At 46.4% G+C, this 22873-nt stretch overlaps 2 protein-coding genes across 3 annotated transcripts in view; one reads left to right on the top strand and one right to left on the bottom strand.

Annotated features, from left to right (window-relative positions):
• The window catches only part of LOC135909549 (lipase member K-like), a 53940-nt gene extending 51126 nt beyond the window's left edge, over positions 1–2814 (top strand). The window contains exon 9 of the mRNA XM_065441526.1: positions 859–2814. Coding sequence (XP_065297598.1) covers positions 859–1119 — 261 coding nt within the window. The 3' untranslated portion in view covers positions 1120–2814. The remainder of the gene's footprint in view (positions 1–858) is intronic.
• A 138-nt stretch (positions 2815–2952) lies between these two features.
• LOC135909548 (bestrophin-4-like) overlaps positions 2953–22873 on the bottom strand; it is a 71103-nt gene continuing 51182 nt past the window's right edge. Inside the window, exons 11-17 of one of the 2 annotated variants that reach the window (XM_065441524.2) lie at positions 22054–22129; positions 18821–19001; positions 16069–16205; positions 15044–15172; positions 12737–12821; positions 6260–6662; positions 2953–3057 (exon numbers count right to left, since the gene is read on the bottom strand). In XM_065441524.2, the coding sequence (XP_065297596.2) occupies positions 6283–6662; positions 12737–12821; positions 15044–15172; positions 16069–16205; positions 18821–19001; positions 22054–22129 (988 nt within the window). In that variant the 3' untranslated portion in view covers positions 2953–3057; positions 6260–6282. The remainder of the gene's footprint in view (positions 3058–6259; positions 6663–12736; positions 12822–15043; positions 15173–16068; positions 16206–18820; positions 19002–22053; positions 22130–22873) is intronic. The other variant, XM_065441525.2, reaches the window with a different exon arrangement.

Below are 22873 nucleotides of genomic sequence, written 5' to 3'. Positions count from 1 at the left end.
TGGGCAGCGCAACCAGGACGAAGGACAAAAGGAAGTAAACGATACGAACGCAAACTAACAACCCGTTTATTTTTTCTAACAAGAGATTAAATATACAGAGAATGTAATCATGTGATGAAGTAACGCGTAGAAGTGGTGAAACGGTGTCAGCCTGTCTTGCCATTCAATCTTCGATTGTCATCGATCTTTCGGGAGAGTGCCGCTACTTGCTCACTTACAGCAGAAACCGCATCTTGTGCCTCGGCCGTTTTTGGGAGGGATGACTAAATTTCAGATAACCCTCCCCAAATGTTTTAGTACACAGCCATTTTCTTTTTTCTTTTCCTGTGAAGTGAACGTTGGGCGCGTTTTATGTCTGTACCTTATAATGTTCCTTTAGGGCTTGCAGAATTTGTTTAATTTTTTTCTTCGAACGCAGAAGGGTTGATGTTTGTCTCAATATCGCCCTCCTATAAATTTCTCCAACACTGACCCGCAATCACACTAAATCGAGATCAGTTCATCGCTTTAACAACATGAAAAGTTTCGTCTCAACTGCAAACAAGTAAAGACGAACGAATGTGAAGTCATGTATTAAGGCTTAGGACGGTATGTGACGCGTCATGCCACGTGAAGACTTCTAGACATAAATTTCGCTCGCTGGCAACGATATCAGTCGCGTCCCAATTAATCACCTGTCCGGGCTTTTTCACGTGTTCGCCAAGCGTGTTTGATTGCGGGTGTCCTTGAACTACCTCATTTTGGTGCAGTTGATGCCTTATTCGCGGATTCAATGAATCGCCGTTGTACACACAGTCACCCTGAGCATCTTATACACACAACCGCGAAATAATGCTCTCTTTTCTTCTTTCGCCGCAGCCCGCCCCACCAACATACGACTTGTCAAACGTCAGGGTTCCTGTGGCCATGTTCTCCAGCCTCGCCGACTACCTGGCGCCTCCCGAAGACGTGGCCGCTCTCCGTGCCAACCTGCGGCACGTACTGGTCTACGACTACGTAGTGCCCGACCCCAACTTCTCCCACCTGGACTTCGTGCTCGGCTTCCACGTCTACGAGATCCTCTACAAGCCCATGCTAGAGCTATTGGACGTGTGGAGTCGGGACTACCTCGTGGTGTAACGATACACACACACCGTGAACGTTGTTTTGTTGCTAAGTGAAGGCCGTGCTGGTTTGCCCAGAAAACTATGCGACCGGTACTACAACTTGCGCTCGGAGACGCGTGTAAAACCGGCAAAACTCCGCTGTGAGAGCCTACGCTAAGTGGAGAACAGCGTAAAACTGCGGCGCTTTGAATTTTGAGAACAATCGCTTTTGCGTGTGGCGCTCTTTCAAGCCGTGCGCAATCTGGTGTTCGTTTCAGGGTACCGCCACCGTCCATCCCTCAGCAGCATATTCGCAGAGGCACTTTTCACGCCCACGTCAAAGGAAACTCGCCAGGACTCTACACAATTTAGGGAGAAACTATACCAGCGAAAACCAAAAAGCCTCGTGCGTACTCAATGTTGCGTAATTAAGAGTGTGACCGTGTACATAACGTTTCAGGCTGCACCACTGGCTGATTCCCGCTCAAATTTTGCACTAAATAGCATTTTGCAGTCGCTTCACTTTATTATCCCATTTGTGAGCATCACGTGTCTGTTTTCTTCACAATAAAGACGATGTTCACGTCGTCGGCGTTGAGTCCACACAAAGTTCTCGATTTTGCGGCGACGAAAGTGTGGCGCCATCTGTAACCGATATGGCGGAACGCGTCGGTCGCTAAAACTGACAATTTTACATAGTGTCGCTGCCGCACACGACGCACACGCCGGCGTTATTGTGAACTAAACTTCAGCAACTTCGACAAGTTGTGCTCGCAAATGTGATACGAAACTGAACCAACTGCAGAATGCTGGCTATGCAAAAATAGGGTACATCCGTGCACGCGCAACTCGGTGCGTCGGCGGCTGTTTGCGTGTGTGTATGTTTACTTCTAAGAGAGAGAAACGAAAACGTGGAGTAGTAGTTCCAATACCGTACAGCGTCCAGCTTTCTATACCCTTACGATATGCAGCATAGAATCATTGCATTATCAATGAGGCAACAGAGCTCACCGAGTGCAGGTGGTGGAGTCTAAAATGTACACAAAACGACCTGCACGGTGTATCACACATGAAGACACAGAGGAAACTGTTCCAGGTTTTTTTATTGCATTCCGCACTCCACTTTGGACAGTATTCAAAAATGCTCATATGCCGTTCTTTGGAAGTGTGTCTAAGAACCCCAGGTTGTTCAACATAAATCCGGAGCCAGTCACTACACCGCTCCTCATGGCCTGTATTGCTGAGGAACATTAAATCCCCCCAATCGATAAATCATTATGTTCCACAGCGCCTCCAAAATATTTCGCCGGATTCAGCGCGCGCCTCTCAATTTATTTATTTTTTATCAGTCTTTACTCTCTGAAAGCCCAGAAGCTCAGAAATGAGTGAGTAAACCGTATTGTAAAGAAAGTAGGAAGACTCTCTTCTGAAACCCTGAATGAAATGTGGTAAGACAACGAACATTTCATAAGTGCGCAAGAAAAGACTTCCGTATTGACTTCTACCTTACAAGAAATCTATAGCTATAGTTGTTGCAATACACTTGTTTTGCCTCAGGGACACTTGTGTTGTTATTTTTTACTCTTACTCCAACATTTTTGTTGGAGCTGCTGTTCAGTAAAGCCATCCCCTCATGTAAACCCGTTCCAGAGTTTGTGAGCCAACTGAATAAATGGTTCTTTCTGGAATGCTACTATTGTGTAGGGTCATCTGCAAAGCCTGGGATCGACAGAGCGTTGCGCCCCATGAAAAATACTAGAGGATTGTTCTACACCAACGTAACGGGCACTGTGCTTAAGAAGACGCTTTTGCGTCGGGATCGCCTATCTAAATACATTGCAGCGAGAAAATTGTTCTCGGCAGCCAATTTGCCAAATTTGATGAGATTTATTGAACCTGAAGGCGAAAGTTCAAATCTGCCGACAGTATCGAGGGAATAGGTAATTTCGTCGATGGTCTTGTTCAACAAAATCTGAAAAAAAAAGGCAATGGAACTTCAGCATCATGTTTACAACTTGAACTACCAAATAAACAAAATGCCACAGTTCGGTAAACTGCAGCTATGGAAACATGTGAGATAAAGATTATATATTTAACACCCATCATTATTATGTCTTTTTGTCATCATCTGTTTTTCTCGTAAAGATTTTGCAGTACCCTTGTGAACACAGCAATTATTGCACATAGGATGCACTTTTATGTAACATATTTGTTCTCTTCAGATGCTCTAACTGATGAAGTTGACAAACCGATATTTCTTTTTGCGACTGAGTTCAGAATCTTTCATTTTGTGCTTCAATTTAAACTCATTTGATGTTCTCAATTTTCTGCAATTTCTTGAGAAAAATTTTCTGGCCTTCAATCAAGCTTTTTTTCTCTTATCACCCCTTTAAGTTGCTATAAACTCAGCCTTTTCTTTTGTCGTCAAATTTCATTCAGAACTGTTTGGCGCTTCTGTAGTAAGAGCATTTCTTCGTTTACATGTGTTCGAATAGGCAAATTGGACTTGACCCAGAGGTACGGCTTCCCCTTATTAACTAACACTGCTTCCCCGTGATTTGAATACGGCGTTTTACTAGTGGTAGATTCCATCGAGCATACGCTGATCACATTATAATGGCTCCAAGCAGTATTTTTCCTATCAAACGTCGGCGTTAGTACGTGTGAGATCGTTTTCTTCTGATGACACATCTGACAGTCACGTGCGACCGACCCCCCCCCCCCCTTAGTCGGTAATCGAGATCAAACGCTTTTCTGAAATTTCCCGTGTAGTAAACGCAATTTCAGAGTCTGGAAGGGGGTATCCATGGATTTAATTTTGCTGTGTATATCGCAAGTGTAGCGGTACATTGCAATTAGAACGTCCCTACAGTGTGTAAATTCCAGCCGAGATGAAGAATGCGAGCCCTCAACTGGCAATGATTCAGTGTCATCCGAGCAATGAACTCCTGCCCCTTTCGTTGAAGAAAACTGCTAACTGTGAACCTTTAAACTTTCCTAAACACTAAATAGTCGTTACCTCTAAACGTAGTAGCTACCGTTTCTAGGCCGTTAATTTGGGCCTCATATATTTTAAAAGGGTTTTCCTTCTTGTGGATGGTGTGATGGAATACGAAGAGCGCAAGTCTGTGATGGCGTACACTAATTAAGCCTGACTATTTTGACGCGAGAACAACAATCCAGGACAAAAGAAAAACAATAATAAACCACTACCTAATTGATGGAGAATGATATGACAACCGGCGGAGCGGCCCACGACGAAATGGTCACCTAATTCCACCAATCCTCGGCTTTTTTAACTGAATTACTGCGAACAACAGCTATAAGTCCGAGATTCTACTGTACGTTTAGAAACTCCCATGAGATCGAGTGGATACCTCCGCCTTCCACTATAACACATAGAACTATGTTGTCAGCCGCACTCCTAGACAATGCTCAGAAGCTTACCGCATAATACGGAATAATTCAATTTCAACTGAACAGTAACCGCGTGTCAGGCCCCTGCGTAGTGTGAACGTAGCGTCATCTGTTTGTCTCGCCGCCATCCTTTTTGCCCTTCAACACTCTAAGGACTTCCTTTAACGAGCCTACTTGCCAGTAACAGGGTCCAAAGCGTTGATTGGCCGGCGTTGATGATGATGATGAAAAACTTTATTTATCCTTCTTTAAAGGGTTGAAACATTCTCCGCTACGCTAGCCAATCAAAGCAACAGCAGGTGGCGAGTTGCGGCGGAAATAGAAAAGAGTATGCTGGAAGATAAAATCGCATGCTCAATGCGATCGATTCATAAGCGAAACATTCACAACATCCTCTGGTCGCCAGGCCTCTAATGAGGTAACTTTTACTGAATTCAAATTTTGTCATGGCGCATTCATCTTGCTTTCTTCCTTTCACGTATTAACTGCACGAACCAGCCACTTATAGCCAGCTCGAAGCCACGAGGACGGCTTACTAAAGCACATTTCGAAGGCCACTCGGCGAAGGAAGAACGTGTCATAGCGGACGTTCACCACCGTTTCACGCAGCGAGTCCCTGGCTAGCTCTCTGATATGGCGCAGTGATGATCCATTATCGTGCGTATGCGGCGAAAACGCAAAACGAGGACCTGGACATGTTAGACTGTCTACCTTCGGGATTCGCCTTCATGCTAAGCGCTTACAATAATGGTGGATCACAGAATATCCCACTCACCTTGCACTACATGAGCCCGACAGAAAGCCATTTGCGCTTGTGGGCGCGTTTCTGCAACGTGGCTGCGTCATAGAGGTTAGAACGCTGAGCGCGGAAACCCACCGTCTTCGGTATCATCCTAGGTCGGTTGCCCCGAGGCCACCCCACATTCAACGTTTGCACCGGCGCCGACGCGGAGCGAGACACTAAGACATACCGCCCAGGCCTGAAACTGTCAGGTCAGAGAATGAGCTGGCAAGGCATGCAATATGTCGGCGCCGATGGAGAGACCTGGCTTATCCAGCGGGTCGCCTTCATGCGCGTCGACGCCGACTTACACAACAGCAGCGTTCACATGTATGCGACAAATGGCGCATCGCATTGCATTTCCAGCACATCGCAACAATGTAAACAGCGTTAAGGCGCTTTGGAAGCGCATCGCGTTAATGCGCCAGCAAAGTGTATCTTCGAGGCACGCGGGTCGGCTCCCGCGCCGGTGCATCGCCGGTGGGTCGCATTGATGGGGAGAGAGATAAAGTGCGAAGGCGCTCGGTGTGTGTTCTCCTCCACTCAACAGCGAATCACACTCGCCGAAAAACCGGTTCCGGCTTGTTTCGAACGAAGCGGAAAGGTCGCATATAAACGCCGTCGCTCGGTATTACTGCGATGGTATGCGATATGATATACGCTAACTGCGTATTCATATAAACGCGGCTAACGCTATCTGCTGGAGCTGATAAAAACCCTGGCGCCAAGATCCGCCATATTCACCCAGTGGCTTTTCGGCTTGGCGCCTCGCTCCGCGTCGACGCCCACAAACGCAACGCCAGCCGACGCCGCTAGCAACGTTAAATGAGTCTCGGCCTTTACATAATTACGCCGTGCCATCTCTGACACCGAGAGTGGCGGCGTAACGAGCAGCATGAGCTCATATTTCCCACCTCATAGCTTACTGTTCGCAGTAAAAAAGCGCTCGCAAATGAAAACGCTTCGCAAGACGTACCCCTAGCTACGAGAGAGCATGCGCTAAACGTCGGTGCCGGCGGCGCGAGCATGCCACCTGTCTTGTATCGATTCCCTGCCGGGCATAGCGACAGGCCCCACATGCTGCCTGAGCCTCTTTTTGAGTTCGTAAATGTCCCCAGGCATTGACGGTCGGTCCAGGGAAGTCGAGCGCTTCGGGCGGCCCGATCGAGCGTGGTCCCTTCCGGAGTGCGTGGCAGCGTACCCGCCGTGACCGAGAGACCTCGGTGGTCCCGAGGACAGAATGGGCATCGCCTTGGACAGCGTCGCGGAGAGACTGTACGAGCTGTGGTTCGCGTTCTCAGTGAGCGGCGCCTCTGCCGACGGAGTCCGCGGGTCCTCTTCGAGGTCGCTATGCTCGTCGCCTTCGTCAGCCGACGAGCCTGCGCAAGGCCCAATCAGTTGGTCAGTCAGTCAGTCAGTCAGTCAGTCAGTCAGTCAGTCAGTCAGTCAGTCAGTCAGTCAGTCAGTCAGTCAGTCAGTCAGTTGATCATTCAATCAATCAATCGATCAGTCAGTCAGTTGATCATTCAATCAATCAATCAATCAATCAATGCTTTGTTATGACCAGTAGCTACGGAAAGCAAGGTAAGGTGCTCTCTGGTTTAAAAATGCTCCAGTTTCTATCAAACAAGGTAAAGGCGGACACTTTGTAGCAGAAGGGCGGAAATAAAGGAAGTTTCACGTGACGACCTTACAACAATGCAGCTAAATGTCCATACGTTTATGCATTAACAAAAAGGAAAACTATTTGATGAACAGTATTACAAGCAATACGGATGTCCGTGTACTAAAAATTTGGGATATAAATCGAATAGTTCTTAATCGAGTTGCATAACATACGAGAGTTCGCTATTCAAAGTTTCCTAACATTCCTTTCATTTGAGCACGACAAGAAATAGCAGTTCTTGCAGACTACAGGGAGACTACATGTTGATGCGAATGGAGACTCGCTTGATTTATCTTGGTTTAGCAGGACAATTGTTGCGCAGCCCTGAATAAACACAAGGAGGAGGTCACTTATGCATAATAGTTGCCAGCGATTGATAGACATCTTTTGCATTAGGCAGCGTACAAATTCGCTTTCTTGATTCAGAAAAGAAAATCATGGTTCCACCAACCTTAGAATGTTTGGATTCATTTAAACTATCTTTATGTGCTTTTCCTGTTTTTATTTTTATGAAGAAATATTTGGGAGTATTCGGCATTCGATTCGATAGATCAAAGTCGCTTTTTTCGATATTTATACTCGCTTAAGTTTAAAAATTCGCTATTTGAAGAACATCCCTGATAAATAACGCTCATAAGTACCCAAGAGGTTTCGAGTATCATATTAAAGTTTATACTCATGTGATAGCTCCATATGCAAACAGATGTACAAACAGTTTCTCAAGTAATGACATGCTCAGGCAATCGAATCAAATTCACAGCACGAACAGATCTACGCGTCAGAGTCGGGACATAGAAGCAATATATAAGCCTTATTATGTAAGTTTTGAAAACTGAGTGTTTTTGGTGGCGTGAGTGTCGGAAGCATCTCTTCACAGCTGTCTTCTTTTTCGTGGTACTTTTTGTCATTCATTCATTCATTCATTCATTCATTGAAAATACACCAACAACTGTGCAATTATTCAATGCGCATATTTGGCATACTTGGCATATGTGGGAAAGGACATCACCTAGCAAGCAGGGGCCAACAAAATGGCAAGGCACTAGTCGAAGATTACAGTCACAGCCCTGTAAGAACACCCCACATGCTTACAATGTGACGCAAGTAAAACTGATACAGCTTTACTATTGTTTGTCTTGTCTCCGTGCTCGCTTAGTCACTTTCGTCTCTCGAGGCGTAAAAGACACGAACGTCAATCTGGTACACGAACTAGCTAGCTAAAAGTTATTTTCTCAAGTCCAACAATCTCGAGATACGTTAAAAGGCACAAAAGCATGGTCATTGATGCTGCACTGAAGAGAGCCTAGGCTCGCAATTTTTCCGGATGGCCGTTGTAATCAACGCTGTCCTGACTCAGCGAGCAGGACCAGCATGCGGCAGATAACGATCGGAAGCTTCTAGTTCTTGGGTAAACCTAGGCTGTCGTTTCGGCTGCCTAAGTGGGCACCAAGCAGCAGAACCTAATAGGTTTATACTGATAAGATGGTCTTTCAAATGTATGGTTTGGTTCCTTTCGCGGCAATACGTTGCTTAATAGACGAGAATGTTAAAGATGGAAGCTTCGTTGTTGTTGTTTCTTATTTGTTTTTATTTTTTGAACCACAGTCCCAGTCTCGGTACTTAGATTTCGGTGCACGTTAAAGAGCCCCAGGTGGTCCAAATTTCCGGAGTCCCCCACTATACGGCTTGCCTCATATTAACATTGTGATTTTGGCGCGTAAAACCCCATGATTTAATTTTTTAAGCACCGGTCGCTGTGCGTCACCTGGACGTCACGAATTTTAAAGTACTTTTCAGTATTTGGGTGGCTGAGGCTGAGCACTTGTCAGTTGAGCACGTGTCACGTCGTCTAGCCTGGCCATAGCTGAGCATGGCTTCCCGTGCTGCTGAGCACATACGCGGCCCGTGCACTCTCTCTTGGAGATAATATGCGGCGGGTGCAAAGTTGGGCGAGCCGAGATGAGCGAACGCTTCATGTGCGCTGTATTGTAGTACGAGTACAGTGCTGAAGGTCCCGTAATCTCAAGTTTCGGAGACGCGTTGACGCGACGGGCAGCCCGAAGAAGTGTTCACTCCTCGAGGCGAGCTTTCTTAGTGCCGACGTTGTAACAGCGAGTGTTCGCGGTCATCGAGTGAGATCTGTTTATCTTTGCCTGTGTGCACACTACACAGTGCTCGTGAACTTAATTGGTAGCCGCATGCTTACTGCATACGGCTGATAGAAGTGCGAAACTTACCTAGTGTGGTTGTCTAACGGTTTGCTACCACTATCAGTGATTCACTTATTGCGCGAAATTGCGACTTTTCGATATCGATTAAAAGATAATTTATAGGTGCAGCTGAAATAAGTTTTGTCTTCTGTGTCTCCTTAACTCAGGATTTCATATGGGGTCGTGAAGACAGCGCGAGCTGCATGCTCGCATACACGAAAGTGTTCACTCGCGAACTACTGAAATGTTGTGCCGTACTTGTATATGCTAGCATATGTTGCATATACTTGTACAGGTTCCTCCAGCCTTACCACTTTTGCGTTTCTTACTTACATTCCATACGTACTCCTGTGAGAGCCGCACTTTTTTTGCAATCTTGACGAGGTACAACCCTTAAGGGCTGCACCTTGTCTAATTTTTCCGATCTAATTTTTCTGACCATGTGTAATACCCATGATTCCCTTGTGCAAAAAAGAGCGATAACTGTTGCTTTTATAACGCTTATTATTTGTTTACACGTAGCTCCCCACGTAGCCGGTGCCCGTCAGTGGTCCTAACTACTGTCGCTGTCACCGCTGCTCAGATTCCTGTCAGTAGCACCCTCATGGTTACAAACAAACTCAATGGCCTCCGTGGCATTAGATACGACTGGGGCGCCAAAGGTTTCCACGACGATGTCCGAAAACCACACATGCCACGCGCTCAGAAACGAAGAGCATGCACAGAGACTTAGACACTCTCTTCAGTCTTTGAATGCATTAATTCAAAATGTTTTCCTTCAACTATTTTGGGCTGCAAAGTAGGGGTGCAGCTCTTACATGAGTGCAGCCCTTAGTCGAGTGTATGCGATATCTATCCTCTCCTTCTCCTTCCTCGTCCTCTTTGTTGGCCGCTGTTCATGTGTCAGTCTTGAGATTAAAGGAGTATTAAAGAGAAACATCAGTTTGTACTAGTAAAGCATTATTTTCAAGGTATAGTCTCGTTAAGCTCGGGTGCATAGGTTGATTGCTCCAAGGGAAAACGACCCAATTTCCACGTTTCATTTTATAATTTTGGTCTGACAACCCAGCGCCAGTACGTCATTGTGATGTCACGAATGTTAATGTATTACAGCGAAGCTAATAATGCGACTAGAGACGCTGAAGAGCTTTATGTGCCCGTTTTGACAGTTCTTCACAGGGCGATATGCAGGTACATCTTGAAGTGAGCGTGCTGATTGGGAATTAAATGAAAATGGCGAAATCCTCATTTTCGGCGCGTTTGCAGGTGGTATATGAAACGCTTAAACAATTTCCCTACTACAGCCATAGTAGGCATCAAAAACGACAGAGATCTAATATTCACTCGAAATGGAGCTTGATCTAGCGGGACGCGACACGAAAGTTTGAAGTGTCAAGGTTACTAATCAGCCAACTTTTTTATGTCCACTGCAGGACAAAGGCCTCTCTCAGCGATCTCCAATTATCCCTATCTTGCACTAGTTGATTTCAACTTGGGTCCTTAAATTTCCTAGTTTCCTCACCCAGCTTATCTTCCGCCGCTTTGGACAGTGCTTCACTGCCGATAGCACCCATTTTGGAACTCTTAACACGTGGCCTGCAGTGCTCAACTTTTTTTATTGCGATAGCAATTATATATACTCTCCAGGCGCATTTCTGCCGTCGCCGTCGTCGTGAAGTTCCGTATAAAGTCTATGGGCGATAAACCCATCGCCGCGCGCCGTATGCTGTACGCGCGAGTGAAAGCATGTGAGGGTGAACCGGCGAACGCGGTTCAATCTAGCATGCGCAAGCGAGGAACGCGGCTCGGATGTGTGCCCTCTCCTGTCGCGCGCGAATGAGGAGGGTGAGGCGAGAGAGTAGGGGTGCTCTTCTCCGGCGGCTCCTAGGGTGCCTCGATAACCTCCTCGCCGCCGCTCCGTACAGAGCGGAGACAACCGTGGCGACTACAACTGCGTGGGCCACGCGAATCGCAGACGATGTAGCAGACGCCTTTGGCGGACACCGTAGGGACGCGTTGCTGGCGTTCGTGTGTCTTCAGAGCGATCTCCGACGTGGCCAAAATGCGCGGACGCGCGAGCCTGATCTTGAAAGCGGTCTGAGATGTTTGCAGACTGCGCGCAGTGCCGGTAGCTTCGTATGCGCTGTGCTTTCGACGTTTCGTTCACGTTGACGCAAGAGATGCGTAAGGGTCAATTCGCTTGCTGCTGCCACGATTCCTCACTCCAGAATTATGACAGCGAGTTTCCGCGCTCATCGAGGCAGATGTGTTTATGTTTGCATGTACGTGCGTGACACCGTGCTGGTTAATTGAGTTAAAACACGTTGGAGACCTAGCTGGTTCGAACTCATGTAAGCATGTGTAAGCGCAGCTGAACAAAGATGTAGAAAGAAGCAGACGAACAAAGACAGCGCTGTCTATGTGTGTCTGTCTCTTCCTACGTCCTCGTTCAGTCACACTTACATATCCAATCATTGGTAATTTATTTAGTAGGCGAATGCTTACAAGTTTTAGTGGCTGCTGAAACAACCATCCTTACTTCTTACAGCTTTAGCAATCTGTGCTTCGCCTTTCGGGCGAAACTGCGTCTTTCTTTATGTACCGAAAACAAAGGGGCAAGATAGGCGTAGCGTGTGGCCAAGCTTCAATGCGCGTGGAATACTTGCAGACTTTGCGGTGAATTAGGTAATAAAGTGCTCTGTATTCAAGTACACTACGTGTGCAGTATGTTGCATTCTTGGAGCAGGCAATGTCATCCATATTTATTTCATTTTTCTTGCTTGTTTCTTTGTTCGTTTTCTTGCTCTTTCTGGCTGACCTAAGCGTGTTTTTCATGCGTGACATCAACACTAGAGGATGCATGCAAATATGGGTTTGATATTGAATAAAGGTAGTCGGAAGTCTGAGCTTGCCCTCATCTTCATTACCTTTGTATGTTGTCTCCAGTTACACACTGTACGTAAAAATGTGTAAGAGCGAGTAGGAAGTAGATTGATGAGAAAGAAAAAGTTGGTTTTCAGAACAAGTCTGCACAAAGAAGACAGAGAATAAATGTACGGAAGGTAAACGAGATTCAAGTTTTCGACCTGCTACCTTGCACATGAGAAGGGAGGACAACAGCAGTTGGAATGAACGAAGGACGAGAGAGAAAAAACACAAAACACCAAGAAATAATATAGTCTTGTGCACAGATGAAAGGCGACGTCGCGGTTCAGTATCTTGTCTGTAAGCAATGGTTGGTCGTCCAATCCTGATGTGACACATAATGATTGTCTATGTGCATCATTAAAAGCAAATAAATTACGCGGTTTTACATGCCAAAACCACGATCTGACTATGATGCACGCCGCAGGGTGGAACTCCGGAAATTTTGACCACTTGGGGTCCTTTAACGTGCAGCTAAAACTACGTACACGGGTGTTTTCGCCCCCATCGAAATGCGGTCGCCGTGACCGAGATTAGACCGCGAGACCTCGTGCTCAGCAGCCCAACACCATATCCACTAAGCAACCATGGCGGATCATGTGCATCATGCTGAAGACATTCACGCGTTTCTAGAAGTTCATGATTCACTCACCGGCGTCCATGTAGAGTACCGTGGACGGTTCAGTCGACGAAGATCGCGCTATATTTCCCTCGTTGCCACTGGACAAGTCCGGCGCCTGCCAAAGGAATGGACAAACAGACAAAAAATACCTAAATAAGTTTTTTGTTAGTTCAGTTAAACAAGTAAATTCAATTTATTGTAAGTTTTATCATGGTTCCTGCAGGAGTAGGCGCAATGTAAATAAGAATGCTATTTAATTTAGCACGAATATTTAAAGAAAAATAATTATGAAGCGTACAGTACACAACTGAGCGAAGCAGCGATTCGAAAATTAGTGCTTCGCGGACAGGAGTTACAGTAAAGTCAATTCTAGGACACATGATAATGCCCTAGCAGGACTTAAATGGCGTGACAGGTTGCACGGCCCAAGCACTGCCCTTCACGTTCTTGCGTGTCGGCCAGGGGTAAAGCAATACGTGGGTGCCTGTGGCCGAGTTGCGCATTGCCAGCCCTGTAGACTGATCGTCGCTGTTTGACTCATCATCCATGCATTTCACGATAATAAACTTTGCCCTTCTTACTAAACTATACATGCGGTCTCCTCTTTTTTGTTGTGACAACCTTTATAGCGATACTACAAACGAATTTCCACCGTCGCCCTGAGGTCGCATGTAAAGTCGAAGTGCGATAGTATCGCATCCCGCTCACAGTACGCTGCGCGTGCCGGATAGAGTGGGCGAGGGTGAGCTGAGGAACATGGTGACTTGATGCGCGCCGTCTTTTCGCGCATCCAGTGTTGGATGTCACGTGATCAAATGCGCGCTAGGGGAGGCACGTAAGCGCGCGTCTGCTTTTCACCGCCCGGCCGTCGCTACGCATGGCTATCAGAGCTGCTCAGTGCGTAAGCGCACTCTATCTTGGGGTTAGTTTGCGGCGAGTGCAAAGTCTGGGCTAGCCGAGATGACTGCTGGCGTGATGTGCGCTGCGTTCCCGCGCGACCAGCGCTGGAGGTCGCGTAATCTCAAGTTTCGGAAAAAAACATCGAAGCGAGAGGCAGCACAAGGCGTTCAATACCCTCGGTCTTTCCTATTCATCATGCAAGCGCTGTGACAGCGCGTGTTTGCGGTCATCGTGTCCCACCTATCGGTTCATGTTCACCTGTGCGTGCGTGACGCCACAGGTGAATCATTGCGGCATTCTATACGGCCAATACAACTACGATTCTTACTTCGTGCAGTTGTCTAATACTTCTCTATCATTATCATGCAATGCTTCGCCTTCCGTGTGGAACTGTGACTTCTTGATTTGTGGCTTGCTTCTTCAAGTGTATTGCAATGAATATTTTCTGAAGTTTGCTTCCGTAGCTCTCAATTTTATTTCATGTTCGTTTCTTTCTTAATTTTGATCCGTAGCCAATTCACTTTTTTTTGACGCTCTCGTTCCATGTCGAATATTTGAACAAGTAACACAGGCGCTTCCTTGGTGGGCTTCCTGCACTGCTCTTTAATACTTATTGAATTCAATTGCTGTGCAAATATTGTATGTTCGGACGTACTATTTCGAACTTTGTGTGAAACCAGCGTTACCGCTTAAGTGTATTTATTTACATTTTATGTTGATATCCTATCTTGTGTGTTTGCTTTAGCCAGCCCATATTTAAGACGTACTGTCTACCTAATAGATTAGGAATAGCCTGTGTTACCCATGCTGCTATCCTCTCTTACACACATTCATTTAAAAAAATATATACAGAGACGCTTTTGTAAACTCGCGCTCTACAGGAGCCCGAACAGTCTCGTAACATCGAAATCTGCGTAAACTCTACTCATTCGGCACGTTGCTTTACGAGTTGGTCCCGTGATTGTGTCATTGATCGCAATAACTTTCGTCTCCTGGAAGGCACACAAGAATGTAGCTTTTATTGGCCTCAGAATGTTGATTTGTATAAAGACCAACAGCGAAAATATAGAACAAAGTGCAAACAAAAGAAAATGAAGCAGTTCCGACCGAACGCTAGCAGACGACAATATCGAGACCCCTAGCTGACTTTATGGGAGTACCGTCTGCAGCGCCACCATCGGTCATGGATGGGTCCAGTAACGAAAACCAGTGCACTATAGCTTTTCTGTGGAATTATCGTGGTCTCTACGTGGTACCTTTTGGGAACAATGCTTCTGTTAGTTCAGGCATGCGCGGTTTGTTTTTCAACGCACACAGGAACCGTTGGCTTCATCAGCGCCCACTTTTGAAGGCCCTCTTGAAGGCACCAAAGCGCACTCCTGAAAGTGTCATCAGCACTGACTGCTCGCTTTAGCACAGACTGTTCTTTTACCTTACCTCGTTCAGGCCAGGACTAACTGCCGTGGTCGAACCCTCTCGTGATGCACGCCGGGAAGGCTCCCTTGGGGACGATTGAGCTCGGGAGCCAGCCAAGAAGAGATCCGACAAGCGAAATATGTCCTCCTCCTGGCGAAAAAGGGGGAATGGCCAGATCACTGAGGGATGTTTACAAAGGGAATTCCTATGTAAATGCATCGAAACTAAGAAATCAATTTTTACTCAGCATTCGTGGCCTCAAAGTAATAAGTTTTTTTGCACTTTGAAAAAGAATTTAAAAAATTTAGTATACTAGAAAACAGGTTTACTTTATTGAAGCTGTTATTGTTTAGGTGATACAAATAGCAATGATATCAAAATGAAAAAGAATGTAGGCATCAGTCTTACAAATCTATGATCAGCAAGGAAAACGATATTGCAAAACAATATTACCCAGTGTATACAATGCTGTACAGACTGTGTCTATTGCAAAACCTTACGCGCATAAACATTTTGTAATTTGCACCACTCTCAACTATATAAATAACTTATGAACAACGTTTTTTCAAGGATCCTCTAAACACAATAACTATTTCGAGTATCCTGCAAGCTAATACGCGGCATTTGTCGTATTTAATTAATCTAACAAATACATTTCACAGAATTGCTATGTTTCTGTTTGGAGATATGTAGGTGTGATCGTTCTGCTGCAGCCTCTTCCTTTCAGCGAACTCATATATTTTCACAAAACTTCCAGAGCGCAAATCAATATTCTACTTAACACAATAGATATATTTCCCTTTCTTTTTTATGCAGTGCAACATATTTAATTTAAATCAGCCGAACGATTGTCTAAGGAGAAAATTTCTCCTGATAACATATATTTGAATGTAGAAACTGCAAACAGGAGCAAAAGCTTCTTGCTAATGGTTCCTCATAATGGCCAAAAAATATGTCGTAATGCCCGAGTAGATTCGGTCCTTCAGTGTCTGCCACGCCACCTAACGTATTGAGTTAACAGTGCCCGCTGCCCTGGCATTTTTCACCTGATCAGCCGAGAGGTCCCGTGGCGAAGCGGGTGCCGTAGATGCCCGGCTGTTGATCGAGCCTTCCTCTGGCGAGAAGGGCGCTCTCCTCTCGGTCGTCCGGTCGCTGTCCACGTCACTCCGCATAGAGGGCGCCTCTGCAGCAGAGTACAAGACGAATGATTGCCCTCATACACGTCATAGAGGAACGAAACACCAGGACGTAGCGTGACGCGGTACGAACTGTTAAAGTTTTTTTTTCTGCACTTTAACATGACAGAACCAAAAAGCGTGAACCGCAAACCAGACCAAAGCCAAAAATATTTCGGTTCGACACCCTACCCGCAAGCCAGCCCAGGCGACGGAGAAACTCGAGACAGTGCCACCAGTAACCACAACATAGAAAACTCCAGACCCCACAAAACTCTGGCACGACGGCAAGTGCGTTTCCGAGAGCTTTCAACGATGAAGGCGTCCCACAATTGGGCGCGCGGGAAAGCGCGCCCCGTTGCATCAGCGGAGAAAGTCGTGCCGTTGACTATATCACTAGAACACGCGACAAAGAGCCAGAGAAAGCTAGTTGCTGAAAAGCCTGGTGAGAGGTGCAGCCTCTTCCGAGTTTGAAACTGTACCTTCTGTCGCTACTCAAGGAGGCGGTTACTCAGCGAGATTGTGGAGGAGTTAACTAGTAGCGCAACTTCTAGTCACCCAGCAGTACAGTGGACGCCAGCACTAACTTGAAAAAGCGAATGCTGAAACTCAAACTACACGCAGCACGAAAGGGTACTAAAGAATAAAATTAAGTTTTAGTGTATAACATTTCTAGGTTGTGAAAAAGCCACCCTTACCCAGACAGGTGGGTTGGTTTGCCAGAAAAGACGAAAAAAAAAGGCAAGTGGCGACACCGCTTTCAAGTTTCCGCACCCGACCGCTGTGGCGCCATGCTTTTGAAGGCGTCTGTTCCGCCTATGGGCAACGTTTTATCGGTAAATATGGACTGCGTCGTATTCTAAGGATAGCCAGAGACTTAAACCTTCCAGGACTTTTGCGCTGGTACAAAGGCCGCAAATACGAAAGAGCTCTTGGAAATGCATGACGTCACACTAAGTGCCATCACTGAGGCTTAAAAGCGAAATTAAAGGAAAATGGAAGTTTGGCCACTATTTTCATTTATAGCAATCAACCTCATCGCGCAAAATGAGCTAAAATATTGTTTCTAAAGTCCAATTTATCACCCTAAAGTACTAACCAATTTAGTGATTATTTATAGTGTCACTTTAAGCGAGAAAGAACGGCAGTAGACAGCTTTAGTTTACTGTGTTTAGCTTAAGAGCGAGCTTAGCGGAAAAACGGGATCGAAATGCGCCGGCGTAGAACGCTAAGTGATTCGCAGCGTTTAGAGTACACACGCCATTTCTCATTTCACATTACCGTCTTTTAACGCGGTTTACGTACTTCACGTAAAACATGGCGGTGATCTCGGCCGCCCGCTTCGAACGGAATCAGGCGTTGCGTTTGTAGTATTCACTTTGCTCGTAAAATGACGGCGCAAACGAATTTCGCTCAGTTTCGGGCCACTTCGATGACAGAGTACTATGAATAATCTTGTGGAGTTTTCGAGATTGCTTCGAACGCGTTGAGGCCTAAGAGGAATTATGGTGATGAGCATGATAATTTATTGGCACCCTCATTGAAATGGGGAGGCTACAAATGCCACTAAGCCTGCTTGATTTACTCAAGTATGCCATGAATGCTTTTCCCTTCAAGCATTCTCGCATACATCTCTTTAGTCTTCTCTATCTACCTTGTACCCATGCCTATGCCTATAGTGAATCCGGCAGTATCAGTCTCTCCCCTGCTCCTTTTTCATCAATACTTTAAACGTATCTTGCTTATCGCGGCTGCTGACCGGTCAATACTTCCGTGTACGTTAAATCCAAGCGCTTCTGGAAGTTGTACGTTACGTACTGGTCTCGCTGAGCAAATTCCTTCGCATTCCATTAGTATATGCTGAGTGGTCTCTGGATTTTTGCTGCAGAATACGCATGCACGTGGGGCTTCGAGCGCTGCAGTGGCTACATTTTGTTCTGATCGTTATTCCACACGTACAGGTCTTCATTTATCCTTAATTTGTCAAAGTGTAGGCTGACTTTATCGCCGCTATCCCGACTATTTGCCGCGGCTTTCCATAGCTTCTGGCGTATTTCACGAATGTCAGCGGAAGAATCTTCAGAAATTGAAATTGTCTTTCCTTTCAGTTTGAAACAGTTGCGAAGAACTGTCATTTTTTCGGTAAAGTCGTAAAAGCGCAGTTAGATTGGTCAATCTCGACCAGGCTTTTTTACGCCAATTCGGGGCATACCTTCCACAGTTCTGACCTGAACGTGTTCAGAATATTATGCAGTATATCTTTTGTTACAAATGATTCCAAGGCTGCAGGATTTTCTTTATTGTGCTCTTTCACGCCATATATGACGAGGTTATTGCGTCGGCTCCTATTTTCCAGCTCATTAATTTTTCTAGTGATTTGAGAAACTTCACTGCGCATAGCGTGCACAGTTGCCTCACACTTATAATCTAAAAAAAAACATTTATAAAAACATCTTGGAATAGTTTTACGTCATAGGGCCCCAGAACGTAAACTATACGTTGTCACAGTGTACTAAAACTCGCTTTCTGCAAAATTCGTTTGCGGTACGGTAACAATATTTCCCTTAACCATGCTACTTACGCTAACGCTAAACTAAAACTGGCTACTGTAGTCTGTGCTCACCGGACGCCCGTGTGGTGGACGAGTCCCTCCTTCCGATGAGCCTGCTCAGCCTTCCCGCCCAGCTGGGCGCGGTCGGCCATCGCCAAGGCGGACCGGCCATGCTGCCACCTCGAGACAGGGCGCCGGGTTTGGGCACCGGGCGGCCACGTGACGCCGAACGACCCTCTTCGTCCTCGGGGCCCTGTGAGAGATGCGCGCGTCAAACCCGAGCACAGCGTTGTCTCGGGCCCACACGGTAACCCGTAACACCTAGATTTGTAGCGCAAAGTAGTACAGAATGCAACGCGTCGAACGACCGGCTGAAAGGCTAGCTTGCAACTAGTGTCTAATAACATAAACTTTCAATTTATGCACATACAAACAGAGGGGCAAGCACAATGGATCGGGAGCACATGTGCAACAGCAAAAAAGCATTCGACTGTCACCAGCTATCATATGGAAGGTCAAGTGCTTTGTTGGAGAAGCAAACTTGGGGCGAACTTCTCGCTCTTCTAATTATCACTGAGCACTGTAGCAGCCTCCACGAAACGAGAGCTCGTGCTTGTCGCTCTGTGTTGTCTGATTTTTTCTGAGCAAGAACTGCGTAAAGAATTAATTTGAAGTATGTGATCTCACGCCGTCGCTGAGTGGGACGCCTGCATGCAACAAAAAACGCTGCGACGACATCTGATGGAAACAGCCACGACCTGTAGCTTGCAGCGACTGCTGCTCGCAATAAAAGCAAACATTCATTATTAAGCCCGAAAATTATTCCTTTTGTGACGAAAAAGTTCACCGACGATTCCGATATTCCCAAATGCGATATATGAGCGCAGCTCAATACGTTTCCTTCTTTTCATGTCGTGATATATTGAGGCAGATACATTTGAGACAGACATGCAGCAAGTCGGCAATTGTCGAAAATCTTATGTGCGGGTCAGGCGCATCCAATTTTATACATGACTCGTCGAAGGTTCCAGTGCAATCGCTGGTGCCGCGTGCCTTCCAGAAAGTACTACACAATACGTGTCGTGCATACAATCGGATTAGAAAACAATCGCAAGCCCTGATAATCGAAACAAGCACCCAACAAGACCAAACCAAGCAAATCGAACAGGCCCGAGTGAGAGCTGACGCGAGCAGACCATAGCACGAAACGACCGGTCCGGCTGAGACCAGATACGAGTACGCATCGAACGGTCGGGCGGGTCCGCATGACACGTTTCCCGCGCGCTCGAGACTGAAGGGGCCGCTCTCATTGGTCTCCGCCTTTAGCGGCTCGCATCTTTCATCTTTCGCTTTGCTCGTTCATTCGGTTACACCACCGATGCCGCCGACGCCGATGTTCGCCGCAGGAAGGGGCACTTCTGAACTGCGCTCTAAAAAGAAAAGCACTATGCACGGTTGTCGTTCAGGTTGCCCCTGCTGGCGGTTCACAAAGGATTCGCCGCCATGCTATAGGCCGGAAACAAGCGCAGCCTAAATTCTGAGCGTCTCGCGTCCTCGTAATCAATTGAAATGAAACACACGCGTTATAGTACAATGATTTGTGGTCGACATCGACATGGCATACAGCGTCTTCCCACTCGGTTAGTTCTTGTCTATGGCAAAACGCACGAGCCGGCATCCAAAGTCCCAAATTTCCCAAAAAGCTCTTCGTCGATATTTTGTACCCCAATTTATTGTGACCAAAGCTCGCCGGAAGCCGTCAGGTGGGCACTCTCTCGCATCGCAAGCTCTACAAAGTTCTAGCAGGTAAGCACAGGTATCGTTCCCTCCTTTCAGCTCTGTAGATCAAGCAGAATACTCACTGTTTGGTTTGTAGTGAGCTATGGACAAACGCTGTCTGACCTATCGACTATCGAAGAAAGAAACTGAGAGGCTTGCATAGTCTGCTTCAGTATCGCAAGCTCTAAAAAGCTCTATTTAGTGACACGAGCATAAAGGGACACTCGTTTCCTTGCGCAGCAATTCCAGTTTACCTCCTAATACGACCGTGAGCCTGCTGGACAGCCCACGGTCGTATTAGGAGGTGAACTGGAATTGCTGCGCAAGGAAACGAGTGTCCCTTTATGCTCCTGTCACTAAATAGAGCATCTTAGAGCTTGCGATACTGAAGCAGACTATGCAAGCCTCTCAGTTGCTTTGTTCGATAGTCGATAGCTTAATTAATGACGTGACCATGGGGCTTTGCCTTCCGGTCCCGACGTGGGAGCGGCCCGCTTAGTGGTTAATTATCACTACTTGCAGGACCAAATAAAGTTTTCCTTCCGTCCTAATACGACCGGGTATGAAATTCAAAATAAATCAGAAAAAAATAGTACAATACAAAATTTACGGCTTTCATTATGGCTATATCAGAGCGCAAGTTTAATGACAAGTTGACTTACTAAAGTGTCTGCAATAAATAGACTTAATTAGAAATCACTGATTACCGCACACCAAAGCAGAGAATTGTGCACTTTGGAGATCTGCCACGTGAGCACGACTTTGGCGAAATTCCTGGAAACCCGGGAGTAGAAAGTGTAAGTAATGACGTCACTAATGACGTAACACACAAGAAGGTGGCGTGATGTTTAACCGGATAATTAATGAAAAACAATTGCCTGGTGGCCTAGACCACATCTGCCTAGCAGAGCGCATGTGACGTCACTCCCTCCTATCTCGCCTCTCCTTTCTCAGCGCGCACCTGCTAGCTCGTTCGCAACAGCTGCGCGCGCGCGCGCTCGTTACATGCTCTGACATCAGCACCGGAAAGGCCACGTAAGGTGCGCTTCATGCGGCGCTCACTAGGCGGCTACGCCCCGCCAGGTGGCGCGCGCTGCACTTCCTCCTGAACCCTCTCTCACTCATCGCCCGCATATCGTGCCAGGGTTCACTCGCTTAACCTAAAGAACACCAACGCCGACGTGCGAGTGCCACTAAGAGACACCTAAGTCAGACATTATGGTCGCCTATAATTTTTTTCTCACACAGAGAAAGCAAACGCTTCTTCGTCCAACACCTTTTCATCCTTTCATTCCGTACGTCACAAAGCATGTGAAATGTCATGATGCTGCCACGCTTAACGCCTTAGGTCACCCTAACGCTGTTACAGCGTGGAACACCTATTTCATTACCATATGTGCCCAAATTGTTTAGCAAAATCGTGTTCACGCGTTGATATCGTCGAAATGCCCCGAACTAAAGCTTTACATGAGATGTTAGGGACGCTCCATCAGTACGTGCGATCTAATGTCACCTTATGATGTCACCTGATTTTTGTCGATCCTTTGAGGCGTCCCCGCCAGCTTGTCCCGAGAAACCACGCTTGCCTGTCCGGGTGGAATGCTGCATTGGGAGGCAATAGATGCATTTTGTTCATACAAATAAATTTCAGCTAAAGATAAAGAAAACGACATTCAGCCACTTAAAAATTTAATTATGGGATTTCACGTGCTAAAACTCCGATATGACTATAAGGCACGCCGTAGTGTGGCACACCGGAAATTTGGACCACCTGGGGTTCTTTAATAACGTGCACCTAAATCTAAGTAGGCGGATTTTCTTGCATTTCGCCTCCATCGAAATGCGGCTGCCTCGCTCGAGATTCGATCCCGCGACCTCGTGATAGCAGCCAAACACCATAGCCACTAAGCAACCATGACAGGTTACTCATCGCCCTATCACTACGCTCGTCATTACTACCAATGTGAGGTTTTTATTTGAAGAGAGCTTATTACAGGATCTTCTGCACGATTAGAATTAACCTCACCGTGACAATAAGGCCAGAGTGTCTTCGTCATCAGCAGCAGTAGTAGCCTATTTATATGTCCACTGCAGGACGGAGGCCTCTCCCAGCGATGTCCAATTACCCCGATCTGATTCAAACTGTGCTAGCTGCTTCAAACTTGCGCCTGCAAACTTTCTAATTTCAACACTCTGCCTAATGTTCTGGCATCCTTGACTGCACTTCCATTCCTTTCGCACCAATTCTATAACTCTAATGGTCCTTCAATTACCTGGCCGAAGCATGACATGGCCTGCTCAGCTCCATTTATTTATCGTAATGTCAACTACAATATCGGCTATTCC

The sequence above is a fragment of the Dermacentor albipictus genome, chromosome 10 (assembly GCF_038994185.2).
Source record: "Dermacentor albipictus isolate Rhodes 1998 colony chromosome 10, USDA_Dalb.pri_finalv2, whole genome shotgun sequence".
Lineage (NCBI taxonomy): Eukaryota > Metazoa > Arthropoda > Arachnida > Ixodida > Ixodidae > Dermacentor > Dermacentor albipictus.
Note: the sequence above shows the minus strand (reverse complement) of the source record. Positions and strands in the feature narration are given on the sequence as shown.